Here is a 19,840-nt window from a genome sequence, read left to right on the forward strand (position 1 = left end):
TCTGGTCACAGATGGGGTGGTCGCCCAGGGCGCCACCCCAACCCAAAGTCCTGGGGAGTCAGTCCCTACAGTTAGGAGACAGGGGTCCCCAAGAAAAGGAAAGAAGAAAAGGAAGGGTAGGCCACTCTTAAAGAGAGTTCCACGGAGCCAAGGGCCTTCTGCCCCAGTAGGGGGGGGAGCCCAGAGTTGGCACTGGTGAGGCCTCACCTGACCCCAAGGAAGTCCTGAATAGTCAGGCAGCTGTCCAGATGCAAGGTGTTGCCCCTGCACTGACAGAAGGGAGAGTGGAAGGAGGGTGTCTGCCACAGGAGGTGGTAGCCCCCCACTCTAGACAGCAAGAGGGGTGCCGGGACCCCAAAGATGCCCCTAAAGCAGCTCAGCCACCTGTCAGTGGAGAGCTTAGGGTGTGGTTCTGGGTACTGACAGCTGTCAGTAGCCTCTGCTGGGTGCTAGCCTTCCTGGCAGCACTGTACTTGGCCTGGGAGGCAGACCCCAAGGCCAATAGCAAAGTAGGCCCCCTGACCCTGTTGGTCATGGTGGGGTTGCTCAAGTGTTGGGTGACCTCTTTGGGTAAGCTAGGTGTTGCCCTAGCAAAGTTAGGAGTAGGGGAGGTGGGCACCTCACTACCCAAGTTGGCAGAGAGAGAGGAGGAAGACCCCCCTAGAGGGAAGTTTCAGTTTGAAATGGGTCCTTTCATTGTTGGGGTGGGTTCACTACCCAGAGGGAGAGACCCTGACAGGAGGATGTAAGGCAGAGTAGGCCCTGCAAAGGGACAGCCAGTTTTCTTCACTGTCTTCCTCGCCTAACAAGCCAGGAAGACTCTCCCAGGGTTGGGCTGAGTCTCCTGGGCGTGTGGGCTGGGGGGGGGTTGTGTGAGAAACTGGGGCTGATTGCAGAGGCCCCATTACTTTTTGCCCCCATTTTCCACTTTATGCTGGTGTTTACCTGACTCTGATGGTGCCCTGGGTACTGCTAACCAGTCCCAGGGCCTGTGCTCTGTGTAAAATGGATATGCAAATTAGGCTAATTATAATTGGCTAAGTTAACCTACCTATAAGTCCCTAGTATATGGTAGGGCATGTAGGTTTAGGGACCACAGCATAGGTGGTGCACACCTAGGTGCATTGCTGAGGTGCCCAGTGTCATTTTAAAAGCAAGCCTGCCTTGCTGGCTGCTTTTAAATTAAAGTTATATGCAAATTCGACTTTGGAATTAAAGGTACTTCCAAAGTCTTAAACTACCTTATTTTTACATATAAGTCACCCCTAAGGTGTGCCCTATGTGCCCCTAGGGCTGGGTGCCATGTAACTATAAGCAGGGACTTTATAAAAATAGATTTATAAGCCCTGGTGAGGTAAAAACAGCCAAATTCGTTTTTCCCTCATTGAAGTAAATGGCCTTCATAGGCTAGAATGGGCAGACTTTATTTTAAATTTTAAGGTCTCCTTAAATGTTGCATCCCAATAATTTGGTATCAAATTAATTGTTATACTAAATCCCACAACTTCCAGTTGTTGGATTTAATAAAACCAGTTCAGGTAAAAAGTTTAGACTTTACCTAAAAAGTTGCCAATTTCAGCTCTGCATTGTTTTTGCTGCTGTGCTCTGATTGGCCAGCCTGCAGCAGCTTCTGCCAGGCTACTTTAATGAGGTGTGAAGTGGCCTGACTTCACACAAAGGAATGTGCTTGGGGGAGAGAATCTCCCCTCAGCAGATGGTGAGGCAGGAAGGGGGAGGGCTGCCAAACTGGTCTTCAAAGGCAGAGAAGGACATCTGGAGCACCCAGCAACACCCCCACATCCTGCAACCCCAGACAGCTAGGTGCCCCCTTGATTAGATTAGGAGAGGGCAGGAGAGGGGTGTGTTTATGATTTTTAGCCACACCAGTGGGTGGGCTCAGCCAGATCTCTCCTCCAAAAATCAGATTCATCCATTTTGGATTTTTAGAGACTGTTGCCTTCTGGGATGGATTTTTGCCACACTTCCCAGGAAGTGGTCATCACAGGGGGACGACCCTGTCCCTGATTGGAGAACCAGGGCCCCCCTGCTTTTCACCCAGGAGCAAGGATAAAACTGGCAGACCTGCACCCACGCCTCAGATCCCCTCCAGAATTCAACAAGAAAGGAACTAAAGAAGAAAAAGGACTGCCCTGCTGGACCCCTGGCCTGCACCTGGACCCTGCACTCAGAAAGACTGCACCAGCTGCACACTTGGGCTTCACCACAAGAAGGACTTTGCCTGGCTTCAACTGGTTCAAGGAGGGACTCCCTGTTTGCTACAGGTGAAAAATTGCTATCCAGAGTCCCCTGCACCAACTCCTGAAAAAGTGACCAGCTGACCACTGTCCAGTGGCCAAAAAGGAGTTTGCGGCAGGTGAATTCTGGGAGTTGAAGTCCGCACTTCCCAAGGACCATCACAGAACTTCTGGACCCTTGGGGTGAGCTGTGGACCCCAAAAGAACCTTAAAAGAACATCTGGGTGAAGCCCCAGAAGTTTGGAAAAGATTGGAGAATTTTTGAAAAAAAGCTCCATAAAGTGACCGACCCGATGCGGAAATTCTAGCCGGCTTGCCTCAACCGCGACCCGGCCTGACTTCGTGGTTCGTCCCGGTAAAGAAAAACATCCAAAAAAGAGACTAAGTCCGAAGGTAAAAAGTTGACCGGGACCTCCCAGCCATCGTATCCGAGAAGGGCTCCACGGACGTCGGATCAAGATCCAGGTTTACCCCGGTCGAAGGAGTTTCATCTCGAAAAAACGACTAAGTCCGAAGGTAAAAATCACCACCGAGGAAACCGACTTCGCGTATCCGGACAAGGGCTCCAGGAGGTCGGATTCAACTGGCAGGTTCGTCCCGGGGAAGAAAAACATCAAAAAAGAGACTAAGTCAGAAGGTAACTTTTTAACCGAGGCCTCCCGCGACTTGCAGGGCTCCATCGCGGTCGGTCTGAAAGTTTGACTTTGCCCCGGTCCTGGTGCAACCAGATGACCCGATTGGCGCTTTTTGTTTCTAAGCGCTAGAAAATAATAATACTTTAAAAATTCATATCTCCGGTTCCCCTGAACCGATTTTAATCGTTTTTGTGTCATTTTAAAGATAAAAATATAAGCTATTTTTATAAATTGGTTTTGGATTTTTAAACTGTTTCCTGTGTTTTATTTAATTACTGTTTTGTGATATTTGAATGCTTTACATTTGTCTCCTAAGTTAAGCCTTGACGCTCGATGCCAAGCTACCAAGGGTAGAGCTGGGATTAATTTACTGAGACCTAACTGTACCTATGTGGAGGTTAGTGGCTTGTTGCTAGGTGTAGGTACCTACCTGCCCTACCAATAACCCATTTTCCAACAGTTGGTCTAACACCTAAAGGTAACAGCATGTAAAATATAATGCACACTTTAAAAGAAAAATAATCATACAATATTCTGTGGAAATTCAGCGCCTGGGAGGAACTCTCCGTTCATTTATGTGCTCTTTTCAGATGAGGTCTATTCGCAAACTTCCTTTTGTGCTATTTATTCACAGGCTTGTGGGCAGAAACTGCATGCTCTGCCTTTCCTATCTTTTCTCTGCAGAGGTTCTGCCACATGCATGGAGATCTCCACACAGGTAGCTATGTGTTTTAATAGTAAATGTGAGAGGAACCTGGGAGAGTACCTGGAGAACGGTAGATTCTTACTCAATGGGAGGGGATCTGAGATGGGTTAGGAGGGGATTATCGAGAAGTAGTAAAAGGTCTAGGAAACATCCACCGACAAAAGAGTAAAGCCATTCTTATTCACACACATCACTTCTAAAGTTGTAACAGCCAAAAAGGACCCAGAATAATCATAAGTATACTCCAGTCCAGCCATGGAGTAAGTCCAGCATGACACAGAAACATGCAAAGATACTGCTACGCTCTCTCATAGAAAGCTGTGGAGGAAGGGGCTCAAAATAAAATTGCGTAGGAAATAACGTTAATGAAAATAATTATTGCGAATTTAAAATGACACACACACAAGATAACATAACCATCATTATGAGGGCTGGCAATTTACCATAATGAAGTATGCATTTACTATTCTAACTCCACACACTCTTTGATAGTAAAGAAGATTATAGAGTGGGCTTAGTCAAACATAACAGCAGTTTTAGTTTTTCATGTATTCAAAACTGCCTAAACACTATGGGGACCGGTCCTCATAATGCACTGCTCCGCATAAGGATGGTGTTTGTCTGGACCATGCTATGAGGTCCGAACTGGTCCTTGCAGTGTAGGTTCTACACACACACACATACACTTTGGCCCGTATTTATACTTTTTTTAGCGCCGCATTTGCGCCGCTTTTTGACGCAAAACGGCGCAAACCTACAAAATACAATGGCATTTTGCAAGTTTGCGCCGTTTTTGCGTCAAAAAACGATGCAAATGCGGCGCAAAAAAAGTATAAATACGGGCCTTTAAGTGTTAACAGTTATATTGATTTTAAAATATATTTTTATATGCAAATAAATATTTACATTTTAGTTTTACAAACTGTAAATAAAACCTTCATTTAAAAAATAAATACATAAAATGTAACATAATTTACTAAATGGTGTTTAAATACAAAAATGACAGTGATGGTGGGAATTAAAAAATATTTAAATTAATTTGTAAACTATATAAACACGATTTAATTATTAATGAAGCATTTGATTATCTTAATGTGCTTTAACATTTTTTTAGTGCTAAGTTGATAATGATAGGCAGGTATCCTACGTTATTAGTTTACATTAAAATATTTTGAAAATTGTTATACTCATAAGTTATGAATAGCACGACACTTTTAGGGCTTGATTCACAAGCTGCATTTTTTAGTACTTAAAAAGTAGTACAGTAGTACTGCTTGTGGTGTGGCACACTACTAGGGTAGGTGATAAAACTTTCAGGTTTCGGTTAATGGGATCTCGTTTGAATCTCCATATTGGCAGATGTATGGGGTCATGGTTACCTCAAATCATTTGAGACATTCTTAGAAGAATAGAATTCACACCCTTCACAATTCTTTAAATACTTACAACTGCATCACACACTGAATCAACATTAATTGAACTGGCTGTTGACATACAACAATGAAATAGATACTTGATCAAATTCCCTTAAGGTAAAAAATAACACTGGAATCCTTGGGTAGACACAAGACCTCCAACACCTATCAATACTTGACAATTAACACCTCACTTTTTTGTTGTCCTGCAGACTTTACCCTTTATTTTAACAGAACATTGGTCTATTGGAAGAAGATGAATGGATCAAGGCAGCTATTGCACCACCTACTCACCATCCAAACACACTTGCAATGCAACCAACATCAAATAGCTCTACATATATAACTATCCTCATAGCAGGCTGAGGAAAATTACAAATTGGCAAGGCACATTCTCCAGAATTCTCGTGAGTCTGGCTTCATGAAGCCTTGAATTGCGCCATAGTCAATTATTACTTGGCAAGAAAATGGCTCAGTGCTGGCAACAACGAAAGCTATACACCCAGGGTGTTACAGTTGACTAGGATGGATCAAGATATTCCTGTTTCCTACTGGGAATGGAATATCTCAAGGCAAAGATGGGCATCTGTCAAAACTAGAAATTCAAAAGAGCTCTGGCACAAGTTGATTAGAGGAGTGGAATGGATAACCGAGCAATCAAGGAAAAGATGCTATATCATGCAAGTGGTTGCTCGACAAAACATAAATTTGGGGCACAGGGTAGAAATATTTTGATCTAGAGAATTTGTGAATTGTAGCATGGTGGGAATGCTTTTGCTGACTCAGAATGATTTAACTGCGTAGCTGATTTTACTGTTCCACATGTATGCATTAATATGCTGAATATTTAACATGCTGTGTATATGTTCTGAAAACGTAATAAAAATATTCATGTAAAAAAGGACTGCTTCAGCCCCTTACTACCCCAAAATGTAGACTTTCAGGCCCGTATTTATACTTTTTGACGCTAAACTGCGCTAACGCAGTTTAGCGTAAAAAAATTTTGCGACGGCTAACGCCATTCTGAAGCGCCATGCGGGCGCCGTATTTATTGAATGGCGTTAGCCGGCGCAAGCAGACCGGCGCTGCCTGGTGTGCGTGGAAAAAAACCACGTACACCAGGCAGCGCTGGCATAGGGAAAAATGGCGTTAGGGCGTCTTCAAAATGGCGCAAGTCAGGTTGACGCTAAAAAATCGTCTTAACCCGATTTGCGCCATTTTAAACGACGCCCAGACGCCATTTACATGACTCCTGTCTTAGTAAAGACAGGAGTCATGCCCCCTTGCCCATTGGCCATGCCCAGGGGACTTCTGTCCCCTGGGCATGGTCATTGGGCATTGTGGCATGTAGGGGGGCACAAATCAGGCCCCCCTATGCCAAAAAAAAAATATTAAAAAAAAAAAAATGTATACTTACCTGAACTTACCTGAATGTCCCTGGGGTGGGTCCCTCCATCCTTGGGTGTCCTCCTGGGGTGGGCAAGGGTGGCAGGGGGGGTCCCTGGGGGCATGGGAGGGCAGCTGTGGGCTCATTTTGAGCCCACAGGTCCCTTAACGCCTACCCTGACCCAGGCGTTAAAAAGTGGCGCAAATGCGGGGTTTTTTGACCCGACCACTCCCGGGCGTGATTTTTGCCCGGGAGTATAAATACGACGCATTTGCGTCGCCGTCATTTTTTTAGACGGGAACGCCTTCCTTGCATCTCATTAACGCAAGGAAGGCGTTCACGCAAAAAAATGACGCTATTTGCCCATACTTTGGCGCTAGACGCGTCTAACGCCAAAGTATAAATATGGCGTTAGTTTTGCGCCGAATTTGCGTCTAAAAAAACGACGCACATTCGGCGCAAACGGAGTATAAATATGCCCCTCAATCTCTCATTTTACTTTCGTTCTAGGTAGAGAAATTTTTCACTGAGTCCCTCACTTTCACCCACGAACCTTCAGACATCATCTGCTTACTTTCGCCCACCCACCCGTCACATTTACCCACCAAGACTCTCGTCTTCAACATTCTGACTCAGCTATCCACAATGCTCTCTCTACGGATTCATCTTTCAGCGAACAAGCACATTCTCTAATCAAAGTCTTTCCATGTTGCTGTTAAGATAGTTTCTAACACCTGTGGGCTATGGCTCTTCCCCAATAAATGTGATAAAATGACCATTAAAGTGTCTAGCTGTATTTTGCTGCAGTGTTCATTGAGAGAGCTACTTTCAAGTGCATTGGCCTCCCAAATGTCTTATTGGAATTGTTCTAAAGTCTTAGCAAACTATATTGGAATGGGGGTCATTCTTAAATACTGTGATTTTGATTAAATAATAGTGAAATAATTCACATTACTTTATGGTAAAACGTTCTCAATAAACATCCAAAATTGAAGGATGCAGTGAATCACAAACCAATATTAAGTGAATGAATAATTTATTGATAGAACACAGTGTGTTTTCACCTCTAATTATGGTTACTTCGCTCCCAATTTGTAAGTGCATTGGTGATGAAGAAGATTTTTATTTCACCTCTACTGACCAGACGAGATGGGTTTAGTAGCAAGTATGTATATTTATTTAAGGTCTACGAGGGAAGAATCGTTGTGATTCATTTTTTGACTTCAACAAATTAATAGTTGGTGTCTTTAAATGCTATGTATGAAAGATCGTATGACTGCGAGCGGTTAATCACATTTTGTAACTAATCTATATATTATCCTTTTCACTTCTAGATGATTCAGTCTATGTTTTTGTGGTTAATCACCCAAAAGTTAGTACTACAGTGGAACTATTTAAATTTCAAGAAGAGGAAAAGTCGCTTCTACACCTCAAAACTATAGAACACGAGCTGCTACAAAGGTATGCAAAAGGTGCACTGAAAACAAAGTTTAACATTTTAAGACTGACTATTTTCTTCAGTTTGCTTGTAAATCGAAACACATGGCAATGTATTTATGCTCTGATTTATACTTTTTGACTCTAAACTGCACTAACGCAGTTTAGCGTCAAAAAGTATATCGCCGGCTAGCACCATCCCAAGATGCCGGCCAGGCATCATATTTATGGGATGACATTAGCCGGCAGTAAGGCCCGGTTAGCGTCAAAATAGTTGACACTAACCGGGTAGGGGAGGCGTAGGGAAAACTGGAGTTTGTGAGTCAAAGAATGGCGCTAGTCAGGTTAGAGTCAAGTAAATAACTCTAACCTGATTAATGCCATATTTCAGCGCACAACCCCCATGAACATGACTCGTGTCTAAGTAAAGACAGGAGTCATGCCCCCCAGTGCTATGTAGGGGGGCCCCAAGTTAGCCCCCCCATGGCACCTACATTTTTTTAAAGTATACTCACCTCTACTTACCTGAGATGGGGTCCCCCCATCCTTAGGTGTCTTCCTGGTGTGGGTTGGGGTGTCCCTGGGGCCAGTGAAGGGCAGCTGTGGGCTCTTTCCATGGTCTCTGACCATGGAAATAAGCCCACAGGTCCCCTAACACCTGCCAATCCCCAGGCGTTAAATAATGGCGCTAAGCAAGCTTAGCCCCATTATTTAAGACCCCCATCCCCACGCGCATAATATTAGCACGGGTGGATAAATATGGCACAAGGGCCATAGAGTCATTTTCTGCATGGGAACGCCTACCTTGCATCTCATTGACGCAAGGTAGGTTTGTGCGTCCAGGAAATGACATTAACTCCATAACTTTGGTGCTAGACGTGTCTAGCGCCAAAGTATAAATATGGAGTTAGGTTTGCGCTGAATTAGTGTGAAAAAAAAGGACACTAATTTGGCGCAAACTGAATATAAATATGCCCCTCGCTTTCTTGTTCCAGTTGTGTTCAGTGCCTAGATTCATGCAAGGGGAACGAAAGCCTGATACTGATACTGCACTCCTCATGCCTGAGATAAAGTATTTCATGTAATAAAATGCATTGTAAAAGGTTTTAGTAAATCCAACCCATGGAGAGATTCTAGTGTAAAAAAATCCAGAATTAAATTGTGTCACCTATTATGAGTTTTTCGGGAAAAGCATGCACAGTTTTTGGTGTTTAACACTGTGAGACAACAGGGCTGATTGCAGAGGCCCCCTAACTTTTTGCCCCCATTTTTCAATTTTTGCTGGTGTTTTCCTGACTCTGATGGTGCCCTAGGTACTGCTAACCATTCACAGGGCCTGTTCTTTGTATAAAATAAGTATGCAAATTAGGCTACTTATAATTGGCTATGTCAACCTACCTATATATCCCTAGTATATGGTAGGGTGTGTAGGTTTAGGGACCCCAGCATAGGTAGTGCACCCATAGGTGCACTGCTAGGGTGCACAGTGTCATTTTAAAGGCAGGCCTGCCTTGCTGGCTGCTTTTAAATTAAAGTTACATGCAAATTCGACTTTGGAATTAAAAGTACTTCCAAAGTCTTAAACTACCTTATTTTACATATACGGCACCCCTAAGGTGTGCCCTGTGTGCCCCAAGGGTTGGGTGCCATGTAACCACAAGCAGGTACCTTATAAAAATAGTTTTATAAGCCCTGATGAGGTAAAACAGCAACATTTGTTTTTTTCCTCATTGTAGTGAATGGCCTCCATAGGCTAGAATGGAGAGAATTTATTTTAATTTATAAAGTCCCCTTAAGTGTCAGATACTTCACGTTTGGTATCAAGTTACTTGTTATAATAAATCCCACAACTTACAATTGTTGGATTTAATATAACTTGTTCAGGTAAAGAGTTTTAAACTCTACCTAAAAAGTTGCCAACTTCAGCCCTGTAGTGGTCTGCTCTGATTGGCCAGCCTCTGGCAGCCTGGCCAGGCTGTATTGATGAGGTGTGAAGTAGCCTGGGCTGAACACAAAGGAATGTGCCTGGGGGAGGAGGACTTCCCTCAGCAGATGGGGAAGGGAGAGGGCTGCCAAACAGGTCTTCAGAGGCAGGGAAGGACATTTGGAGCAGCCCAGTACCTCCCTCACATCCTGCAAACCCAGACAATTAGGTGCATCCCTGATTAGGTTAGGAGTGTTTACCTGTGGGTGGGCTCAGCCAGATGTAACCTCCAAAAATCACTTATAGCCATGACGGACTTTTGATGAATGTAGCTCCCTGGGATTGATTTTTGCCACACTTCCCAGGAAGTGGTCATCACAGGAGGAATAAACCTGTATCTAATTGGAGAACCAGGACCCACCTGTTTTTCACCTAGGAGCAAGGATAAAACTGGCGGAGCTGCACCCACACCTCAGATCCCTACCAGATCCCTACAATGAAAAACCTCAGAAGAGGAAGGACTGCTCTACTGGACCCCTGTCCTGCACCTGGACACTGCACTCTGGAGGACTGCACCAGCTGCACACTTGGGCTTCACCACAAAAAGGAATTTGCCTGGCTTCAACTGGTTCAAGGAGGGACTCCCGGTTTGATACAGGTGAAAATTTGCTAACCAGAGTCCCCTGCACCAATTCCTGAAGAAACTGACCAGCTGACCACTGTCCAGTGGCCAAATTGGAGTTTGCACCTGGTGCATTCTGGGAGTTGTAGTCCGCACCCTCAAGGAGCATCTCAGATCTTCTGGAACTTTGGCGTGAGCTGTGGACCTCAAAAGAACCTTAAAAGAACATCTGGGAGAAGATCCAGAATTTTGTAGAACTTTTGGAAAAAAGCTCCATAAAGGGACCGACCTGCCGCTGCAACTCTAGCCGGCTTGCCTCAACCGCAACCCAGCCTGACTTGCAGGTTCGTCCCGGTGAAGAAAATCTCCAAAAAAGTGACTGCGTCCGAATGTAGAAAGATGACCGGGACCTCCCGAGCAGTGTATCCGAAGAGGGCTCCAAGGATGTCAGATCAAGATGCAGGTTTGCCCCGGTCGAAGGATTTTCATCTTGAAAAAATGACTACGTCCGAAGGTAGAAATCTCCACTGAGGGCTCCTGCAACGTGTATCCGAGGAAGAGTTCCAGGAGGTCGCCTGAACAGGCAACTTGTTCCAGAAAATCTTCAGGAAAATGACTAACTCCGAAGGTAAACTTTTGACCGAGGCCTCCCGCGCGCTGTAGCCGAGCAGGGCTCCATCCCGGTCAGCCTTAAACTTTGACTTTGCCCTAGTCGAGGTGCGACCAGATGACCAGATTGGAGCTTTTCATTTCTATGCGCTAGAAAACAGTAATTCTTTAAAAATTCATATCTCCGGTTCCCCATATCCGATTTTATTCATTTTGGTGTCATTTTAAAGATAAAAATATAATCTATTTTTATAAATTGTTGTTGGATTTTTATCCTGTTCTGTGTTTTACTTATTTACTGTTTTGTGATTTTTAAATGCTTTACACATTTGTCTCCTAAGTTAAGCCTTGTTGCTCATTACCAAGCTACCAAGGGTTGAGCTGGGTTTAATTTATTGAGACCTAACTGGACCTAAGTGGAGGTTAGTGGCCTTTTGCTAAGTGTAGGTACTTACCTGCCCTTACCAATCACCCATTTTCCAATTAACACAGCAAAATCCGCATGATACAGTAATTACAATATGTTTTGCCCTGTTAAAATTCAGCAGGTTTGTCCTGTCAAAATTTAAAGAACATTGGTTTATTTAACGCATTCGCTAATTATATGATGTGCTAAATAAAACCATCCCATGCCTAAACAGAGAGTTACACATGGTACAGAATTTAATGAGGCACTCAAATTAGGTCCTAACTATGAAAAACAAATTGAGTATCAGCACAAAAAAATAGAAAATATATGCCTGGTAGTTCTCTGCAGCTGCTGGGTTCTTGTAAAATAAAATTAAGCAGAGAGGGATGGGGAGAATTGATAAGCAGAGGAACCGGAGCAAAAAGAGCATGGGGTAGGCATACGAGCAACCAGGAGAAAAAACACTCCCATTGATTATTAAATTAAAAAAATTATTGAAAAATCCAAGAGGTCTGGATTGAATGTGCTAAAACAGGTCTGTAATGAAGGCAAGGTAGCCTTCCTTATCTGTATGCTTTTGTGTGTGTTGGAAAATGGCCTTCTCTGAAGGGTCACCCCAAACGTTTTGTCTTCCTCCTCCTCTTTTTCTGACCTCATTTTGTTGGCTTCAGGACTCTGGGCAATTTACCACTGCTAATCAGTGCAAAAGTGCCTGTGCTCTCTCCCTAAAACATGGTAACATTGGCTCATACCCCATAGGCATAGTTAATTGACCTATAAGCCCCTAGTAAAGTTCACTAGATGTGCCCAGGGCCTGTAAATTAAATGCTACTAGTGGGCCTGCAGCACTGATTGTGCCACATAGCCCCTTAACCATGTCTTTTGTCTGCCATTTTCAGGCCTGTGTGTGAACTTTCACATTTAAAACTACTTGCCAAGCCTTAAATGCCTTTTTCTTACATATGTCACCCCTAAGTTAGGCCCTAGGTAAACCATAGGGCAGGGTGCTGTGTAAGTAAAAGGCAGGACATGTACTTTTACGTTTTACATGTCCTGGTAGTGGAAAACCCCTGTAGTCATTTTTCACTACTGTGAAGCCTGCTCCTCTCACAGGTCAGCATTAGAAATTCCCTATTTTTGCATGCATATCCACAGGGGTATGTGCATGTTGCCTGTTGTGACCACTATCCAAGCACACATTATCACATATCTGTCCTGATGAAATCCTGAGACCATACAGGCCTTCACAAGGGCTGAAACATGTCGACCCTGGATTAATTGATTAATACATCTCTCTAGATTAGGATCCTAGGACCGTAATACACCTAAAGATCACTCTTTTATTGCTATATTTGAATCATACCTACTGCCACTATGAATAAAGAATACCATGGCGACCAGTAAGGTATCTTTATCTAGTCGCCGGTAGGATCTATACTAAGTGCTCCAGTCATTCGGTTGAGCCCTCCTTGGCCTGAAGGAGCTCAGGTGGACCCGATGATAAAGAATGCCACTACTAGAGTCGGTCAGGGTTACTAAAAATAATAATATTTTTCTTTATGAGAAAGGGAATTATAGTGATGGGTGGTCAGAATTGTGACCATTGAGTGGTACTGGGGGTATTTTCTTGATATTGGATACTGTGTTGGGATACACCCTCCCCACACAGTATCCAGTCACAAGAAAGTAACCCTGGACCACTCAATGGTCACAATTCTGACCACCCATCACTATATTTCCCTTTGTCATAAAGAAAAATATGATTTATTTTTCAGGATGATCTATACTAAGTGCTCCAGTCATTCGGTTGAGCCCACCTTGGCCTTAAGGAGCTCAGGTGGACCCCATGATGAAGAATGCCAGTACTAGAGTCGGTCAGGGTTACTAAAAAATAAATTATAATTTTCTTTATGAGAAAGGGAATTATAGTGATGGGTGGTCAGAATTGTGACCATTGAGTGGTCCAGGGTTACTTTCTTGTGATTGGATACTGTGTTGGGAGGATGTATCCCTGTTGTACCTTGGTGGGGAGATGCCGTTTCCTGCCCCTTCAAAAAAGATTCTTCCTGCCCTATTGAGCAGAAAACTCATCTGAGTGTTGATGGTTACTCTGTGCTCTTTGTACAAAGACTTAAAAATTATGCCAGCCTACTTATGCAGGACAAAGGTGGGAAAGCATATCTGTTGGAAATCACAGGTTGAGGAATTGCAATGATAGCAAGCAATAGCAAAACCAGCAGCTATTGAGGGCTCTCACACACATGCCCACATCTCCTTTCTCATATACACACTCCATTATTAAACACACAGGTAGTTATTATGTTAATGGCGGTGACTGTTAAAGTGGCGGTGATACCGCCAACAGACTGGCGGTAATTACCAGTGATAACTCCCATAGACTGCCAATGTACCACACCAACACTAACATTAACACTACTGACCCCAGCAGTAGCCATCAACAGCCGCGCGGAAGACAAGGTACCGCCCACCATATTATGACATAACAAACCGCCAGGATTTCTGGGGTGGTACCCATGCCATCAAAACCCCGGCGGAAACAGAACACAGAAGACGAAAGACTCATCATCAAAGGCACAGAGAAGAACAACGCCGCCATGGAACCAGAACTTCAAGTCTTCCCAATGCTCATCTATGCCATGCTCCACCTGGAGCACCAATGCCGATGAGATGATGATGAGTACAGCCGCCTAGCACACAAGGGAGAGAGGGAGGAAAAGGAGAGTGACACACACACGCACAACACACACCATTCACACACAACATACACACAATCAGCTGCAGAGGAAAACCAGTGTCACAGAACCCACGTCATAAAAATGCAAGGAAAACATTTAGCCAGAACTGATAGTGTAATTTGATGCCAACTGCCACCATATTGTCCATGTGACAAGAGAAATATGAATCACTGTTCAGAAAGGGCCAATGGCCAGTCCAAAGTACAAAAGGTCCACAGGGCCACAGGGCACAGTCCAAGGCCCAACTTGTTTCCTGACGAAATCCGCACTACACTGTGTAGTGGCATCATGTTGGGAATGGCCAGGAATCTCAGGGGGAAGGAGGGGAGGGGCACCTCAGCTGAAGTGGGGAACTTGCCCACTGGTTCTGGAGGGGGCTCTGTGCCCATTTCTCTTTGCTGAGAAGTGCAAGGTCACAGTCTCTGTGGTGGGGAACTTGCCCACTGGTTCAGGAGGGGGCTCCATGCCCATTTCTCTTTGCTGGGGAGTGCAAGGCCACAGTCTCTGAGGTGGGGAACTTGCCCACTGGTTCTGGAGGGGGCTCCAGTCCCTGGAGGGGGGTCTACATGCCCTCTGCTGGAGGTGAAGGCTGCTGTGTCCCAGCTGGAGGTGAGGGCTGCTGTGTACCAGCTGGAGGTGAGGGCTGCTGTGTCCCAGCTGGAGGTGAGGGCTCCTTGCCCACTGCTGTTGGAGGAGGCCTCTTGCCTCTCTTAGTTGGTGGAGTGGGAACCATCCCTTTCTTGTGTGGTGGAGTGGGAACCATCCCTTTCTTCTGTAGTGGAGTGGGAACCATCCCTTTCTTGTGTGGTGGTGGGGGATCCTTTCCTCTCTTGGGTGGTGGAGTGGGATCCTTCCCTCTCTTGGGTGGTGGAGTGGGATCGTTCCCTTTCTTGTGTAGTGGAGTGGGAACCATCCCTTTCTTGTGTGGTGGAGTGGATCCTTCCCTCTCTTGGGTGGTGGAGTGGGATCCTTTCCTTTCTTGTCTCCACAATTAGGAGGTGCCTCCACTGTCCCCGTTGAGTGTTTGGCTGAGGTGCTGGGCTGGGACGTTGTGACCCTACTCTTACGGGTTGGATGGGGGTGGAAAGGGAGGGAAGAGGTCAAGTTGGGCAAGAAAAAGCTTCTTAGGGACGGAGTGGCGGGATGAGGGAGGAGGGATGGGAGTGGAGGTTGAGGGAGTGGTTGTTGGAGGTGTATGTCTGCTGGACTTGGGTGCAGAAGCACTGGCAGTGTGCTGATGTGAGTTTGAGTGCATGTGTTTGTGCCTCTTAGGAGGGGGATAGACAGGGTGGGAGAGGACACAGGGGACGCGTGGATGGATGTTGTGGAGGTGTCTGCAAGTGAGGTGTGTGTGGTGATGGTGGTGGTAGATGTTGATGCAGTGCATGCAGGTGTGAGTGCGGTTGTGACAGTGAGGGAGGAGGAGGGGGAGGAGGGGGAGACAGTAGGGGCAGTGGATGTTGTTGTGTGTGTAACTGTCTGTTGTTTGTGTGAGTGCTTGTGGCCTAAAGTGTGCTGCCAGTGTTTGTCTGTGTCTCTCTTGAGTGATGTTTTGTGTGCATGCTTGTTTGTATGTGTGCATGGGATGGGTTGGGATTGAGGAGATTGGGACTTGGAAGTGGTAGTTGGAGGGGGAACGGTAGGAACAGGGACAATGGCTATCATCAGAGAGGAGGCCAGAGCCAGGAAAGATCTCTGTTGGGACGCCAATCCACCGTGAATACCCTCCAGGAATACATTGCATTGCTACATCTGGGATGCTAGCCCCTGGATGGCATTCACAATGGTTACAGAGATGGATCTCAGAAGGTCAGTAGCCACCTCACTGAGGGCAGCAGGGCTCACTGGGGCGGGGCCTGAGGTGCCTGGGTCGAAGGAAATGCCCACCTTCCTGGGTGAGCAGGCACGGGCAACTCGGTGAGGGGCTACTGGGAGGGTGGTGCTGGTACGGGGTGGCAGCTGTACCTGTAGCTGGGTGGTCCCAGAGGTGTCTGCCACCACCAGGAAGCTTCCATCGGAGGAGGTATCTGAGTCAGTGTTGTCACCTCCTGTCTCTGCCGTGGTGCTCCCCTGGACCTCCGTCCCACTGGTCCCCTCTGCGTCAGTGGACTCTGCCTTCTGGGTCCTGTGGGATGCGGTTTTCTCTGTCGCCGGTGCCCCTGCTCCTCCGCCAGATGATGCTAATGCACACATGGACAGGATGACAGAAGAAAAAAAGGGGGGGAGAGAAAGGGAGCACTGGGTCAATTGCAGCACCAACACCACAGATGGCATACACATTACCATCACACACAGGGATCAGGATTGAGTATCATGCATCGTACTGGCATTTTATTGGCTAGGTACCAAACGAACATGTGATCCAACCCCCGCCAACTGCACCCCTCCTGGGGAGTCACTAAGCCCTGTCTGACATGGAATACAACCTAGCTAGGTTACCAAATTTAGCAATACAACCATTACCCTTGAGCTGGATCACGCTGCGATCTCTGACCCGACACCCACCAGCAGGATCCCATGCCACCTACCAATTATAGTTGTAACACCCACTGTGTTCACCCCCTTGTGGCTGCTGTGATGCCCTTAAGCGCTCATCCAGCTCTGGGTAGGCCACCGCCAGTATGCGGGCCATCAGAGAGGTCAGGTTCCGACGGGCACCCGGCCCTCTTAGGGAGGCCATCCCCAGCTGGGCCTCCACGTACTTCTGGGCCCAGCATCTCAGGTCCTCCCACCTTTCCCTACAGTGGGTGCTCCGCCTGCTGTAGACCCCCAGGGTCCGCACGTACTGGGCGATGGCATGCCACAATCACTTCTTCTGATGGGCGCTGACCTGCAGAGGAAACACAGACAGGAGGACACAATTAAACATACAATCCAGCCTATTACACATATTGCCCACAGATCCCATTTCCATCTCCATTGACACACACATCACCCAGTGCCCACCATGTAGACTACCACCAGCCATACCACCCCCCCAAATGACACAATGCTTGCACACACATCTCCATGCAACCTCGTCACATGCATTGTGCCCAAACTGTTCTCACCTGTTGCTCTGAAGGCCCATACAGCTGTCCATACTGGGGTAGGACCCCATCCACCAAGTGCTCCAACTCCTCCGAAGTGAAGGAAGGGGTCCTTTCCCCGGTCACACGAGCCATGGCAGGATCCAGACACAGGTCACAGCAGCACACAAAATGTAGGTGTTGTCCTGTGGAAAGTCAGGAATCAAGTGAGGTTTTAGACAGAAAATGGCAGTCACGTCCACGGTGGCATACACCATCACCGCCGCCAGTGATCCCCCATAGAGCCCCATATTAGCCAATGAGTAATAGCACTATGGTGCAAGACCTCCTTCCGCCATGACGCCCAACGCCAGTGGCGTTACCTCACTTCCAACTGTCCCTAAATACAGGACAGGTGGTCACCATTTTATAGTGGTGGACAACATTCAGAAAATTAAGAACTGTGTCATTGCTGTGAATTGCACATACATTGCCATTCCCATTGGCCCATCACATTACAGCTCTAGGTACACTGAGTTGGTGGTTTCCATTGTTCAAATTGTGACACCCTACTCACACTTGTGTCCCTTAGATACCTTCCACTGCAGATGAATCGGAGGAGGAGACAAGACCCCGTGTACAGACCCCTTGTGGACTTGGCCACACTGGAGGACAGGCACATAATACTCACCTATAGACTGGACACTGCCACTATCACACAGCTGTGTTCTCAGTTGGAGCCTGATCTGATATCAGCTATCCGTCATCCCACTGGGATACCCCCCTCTTGTGCAGATTCTATCTGTGCTCCATTTCCTGGCAACTGGCTCTTTCCCAGTGACAGTGGGCTTGGCAGCAGGAACGTCACAGCCAGTGTTCTCAATCGTGCTGGCAAGGGTTTTGTCTGCCCTGGTGAAACCCATGTGCAGCTACATTGCTTTTCCCCAGGTGGAAAATGTGGCCACTGTAAAGGCAGGATTCTATGCACTGGGACATATATCCAAATTATTGGGGCAATTGACAGTACACATGGTGCGTTTGTCCCCCCACCAGAATGAACAGGTGTTCAGGAATCCGAAGAGTTTCCACTCACTCAATGTGCAAATGGTGTGCCTGGCTGACAAGTACATCTCACACGTCACTGTCAAGTACACAGGGTCGGTGCATAACGCCTTTGTCCTGAGGAATATCAGCTTCCCAAATGTGATGGCACAACTACAGAGGCACAGGGTGTGGCTAATTGGTGAGCCTGACTCCCCACCCAATGTATGTCAGTGTATGCCTTCTGGTGTTAACCCCATACCATGCACATTTTCATCACATAAAACACCTTCACTCAGGTTGTGTTCAAGGGTGTTTATTGTAGTGCAAATAATTGAAGGAAAAGTGCAATGGAATGGGGTGATGGTTGAGGAAAGTCCAGGGTATTGTTCCAGTCTGTTTGTAGCACAGGTCCAGTGTCCAAGGGGCCATTGCAAGAGGAGCAAAGGCAGTTCAAAGTGGACAAGGTGACAGGGTGGGACGCAAGGGGGACATTCAAGAGGGTCTCATTTCCTGGCAGTGGTCTTGGTCTTGGCAAATGTCTCTGGCTTCTGCCTGGGTCGCAGGGAACATTTGCGGGGTGGTTCACCCTCTGCAGGGGTGCTGGTGGCCTGTGGGTCCTCTGGCAGAGCCTCCTGCCCAATAGCTGCAGTGGAAGTGGTGGGCTGGTCATTAGACTGGCTAGTGGTAGGGGCCCGCTGATGTACTGTCTATTCCCTCATGATGTTGGCCATATCTGCCAGCACCCCTGCTATGGAGATCATGATGCTGTTGAGGGCCTGCAAATCCTCCCTGATCTCCTGATGGTGTACCTCCTGCAGCCGCTTGTTCTCCTGCATGTTGCTAAGGATCTGGCCCATCTTGTCCTGGGATTGTTAGTAGGCACCCAGGACATTAGTGAGTGCCTCCTGGAGAGTCGGTTGCTTGGGCCTGTCCCCCAGCCCACAGCGGTCATCCCAGTGTGCCTGTTCCCCTGTGCCTCTGTACCCTGAATGGTGTGCCCACTGCCACTGACCCTAAGTCCCTGATTACCTTGGGGGTGAGGCATGGACTGGGGTCCCTATACCAATGGACACACTGCTGATTGACGTGTCATGGGGACAGGGGTGTGGGAATGTTGGGTGGGTGCTGTGGTGTTGGAAACTGATGGGGAAGGCTCTGTAGTGGACTGTGAGTGGGCTGGTGTGGCCGACTGACCAGTGGTCCCTGATGAGCCAGGTAGTTCATCCAGATCCTGAAGTCCAGAGTTACTGTCATCACTGGGGGCATCTTCTATTGGGGGACTGGATAGTCATGGCATCTCCTCACCGCTGAGATAGGCTGGGGCACCTGGGGGGATGTAAGTGGTGTATTATGCTTCATGTCTGTGACATTTTGTACATCACTATTGTTGCTGTTCCACTGCCACCTTTGTTTGTGTATGGTGATATATTGCAGGATTGTTAGTACTCCATGCTGTGTATGCTTTGGTGATGGATGTACATGGTGGGCTTGGGGGGCTGTCCAGGAATTGGTATAGCATGCAGGGCTTGGCATTGGGGTTAGTCAGATGTGTAGGTGCAGTGTGTGGGATGGAGTGGAGTGATGGGAGTGAGGGGGTGCGATGGCATGCAGGTATGGGGGCGATGAGTAGTAA

At 46.8% G+C, this 19,840-nt stretch overlaps 1 protein-coding gene across 2 annotated transcripts in view; it reads left to right on the top strand.

Annotated features, from left to right (window-relative positions):
• Nucleotides 1-19,840, top strand: part of LOC138262058 (serum paraoxonase/arylesterase 2-like) — a 444,264-nt gene that overhangs the window by 296,472 nt on the left and 127,952 nt on the right. For both annotated transcript variants that reach the window (XM_069211747.1, XM_069211748.1), the window contains exon 5: nt 7,733-7,859. In XM_069211747.1, coding sequence (XP_069067848.1) covers nt 7,733-7,859 — 127 coding nt within the window. The remainder of the gene's footprint in view (nt 1-7,732; nt 7,860-19,840) is intronic.

This window comes from Pleurodeles waltl, chromosome 10 (genome assembly GCF_031143425.1).
Source record: "Pleurodeles waltl isolate 20211129_DDA chromosome 10, aPleWal1.hap1.20221129, whole genome shotgun sequence".
NCBI lineage: Eukaryota > Metazoa > Chordata > Amphibia > Caudata > Salamandridae > Pleurodeles > Pleurodeles waltl.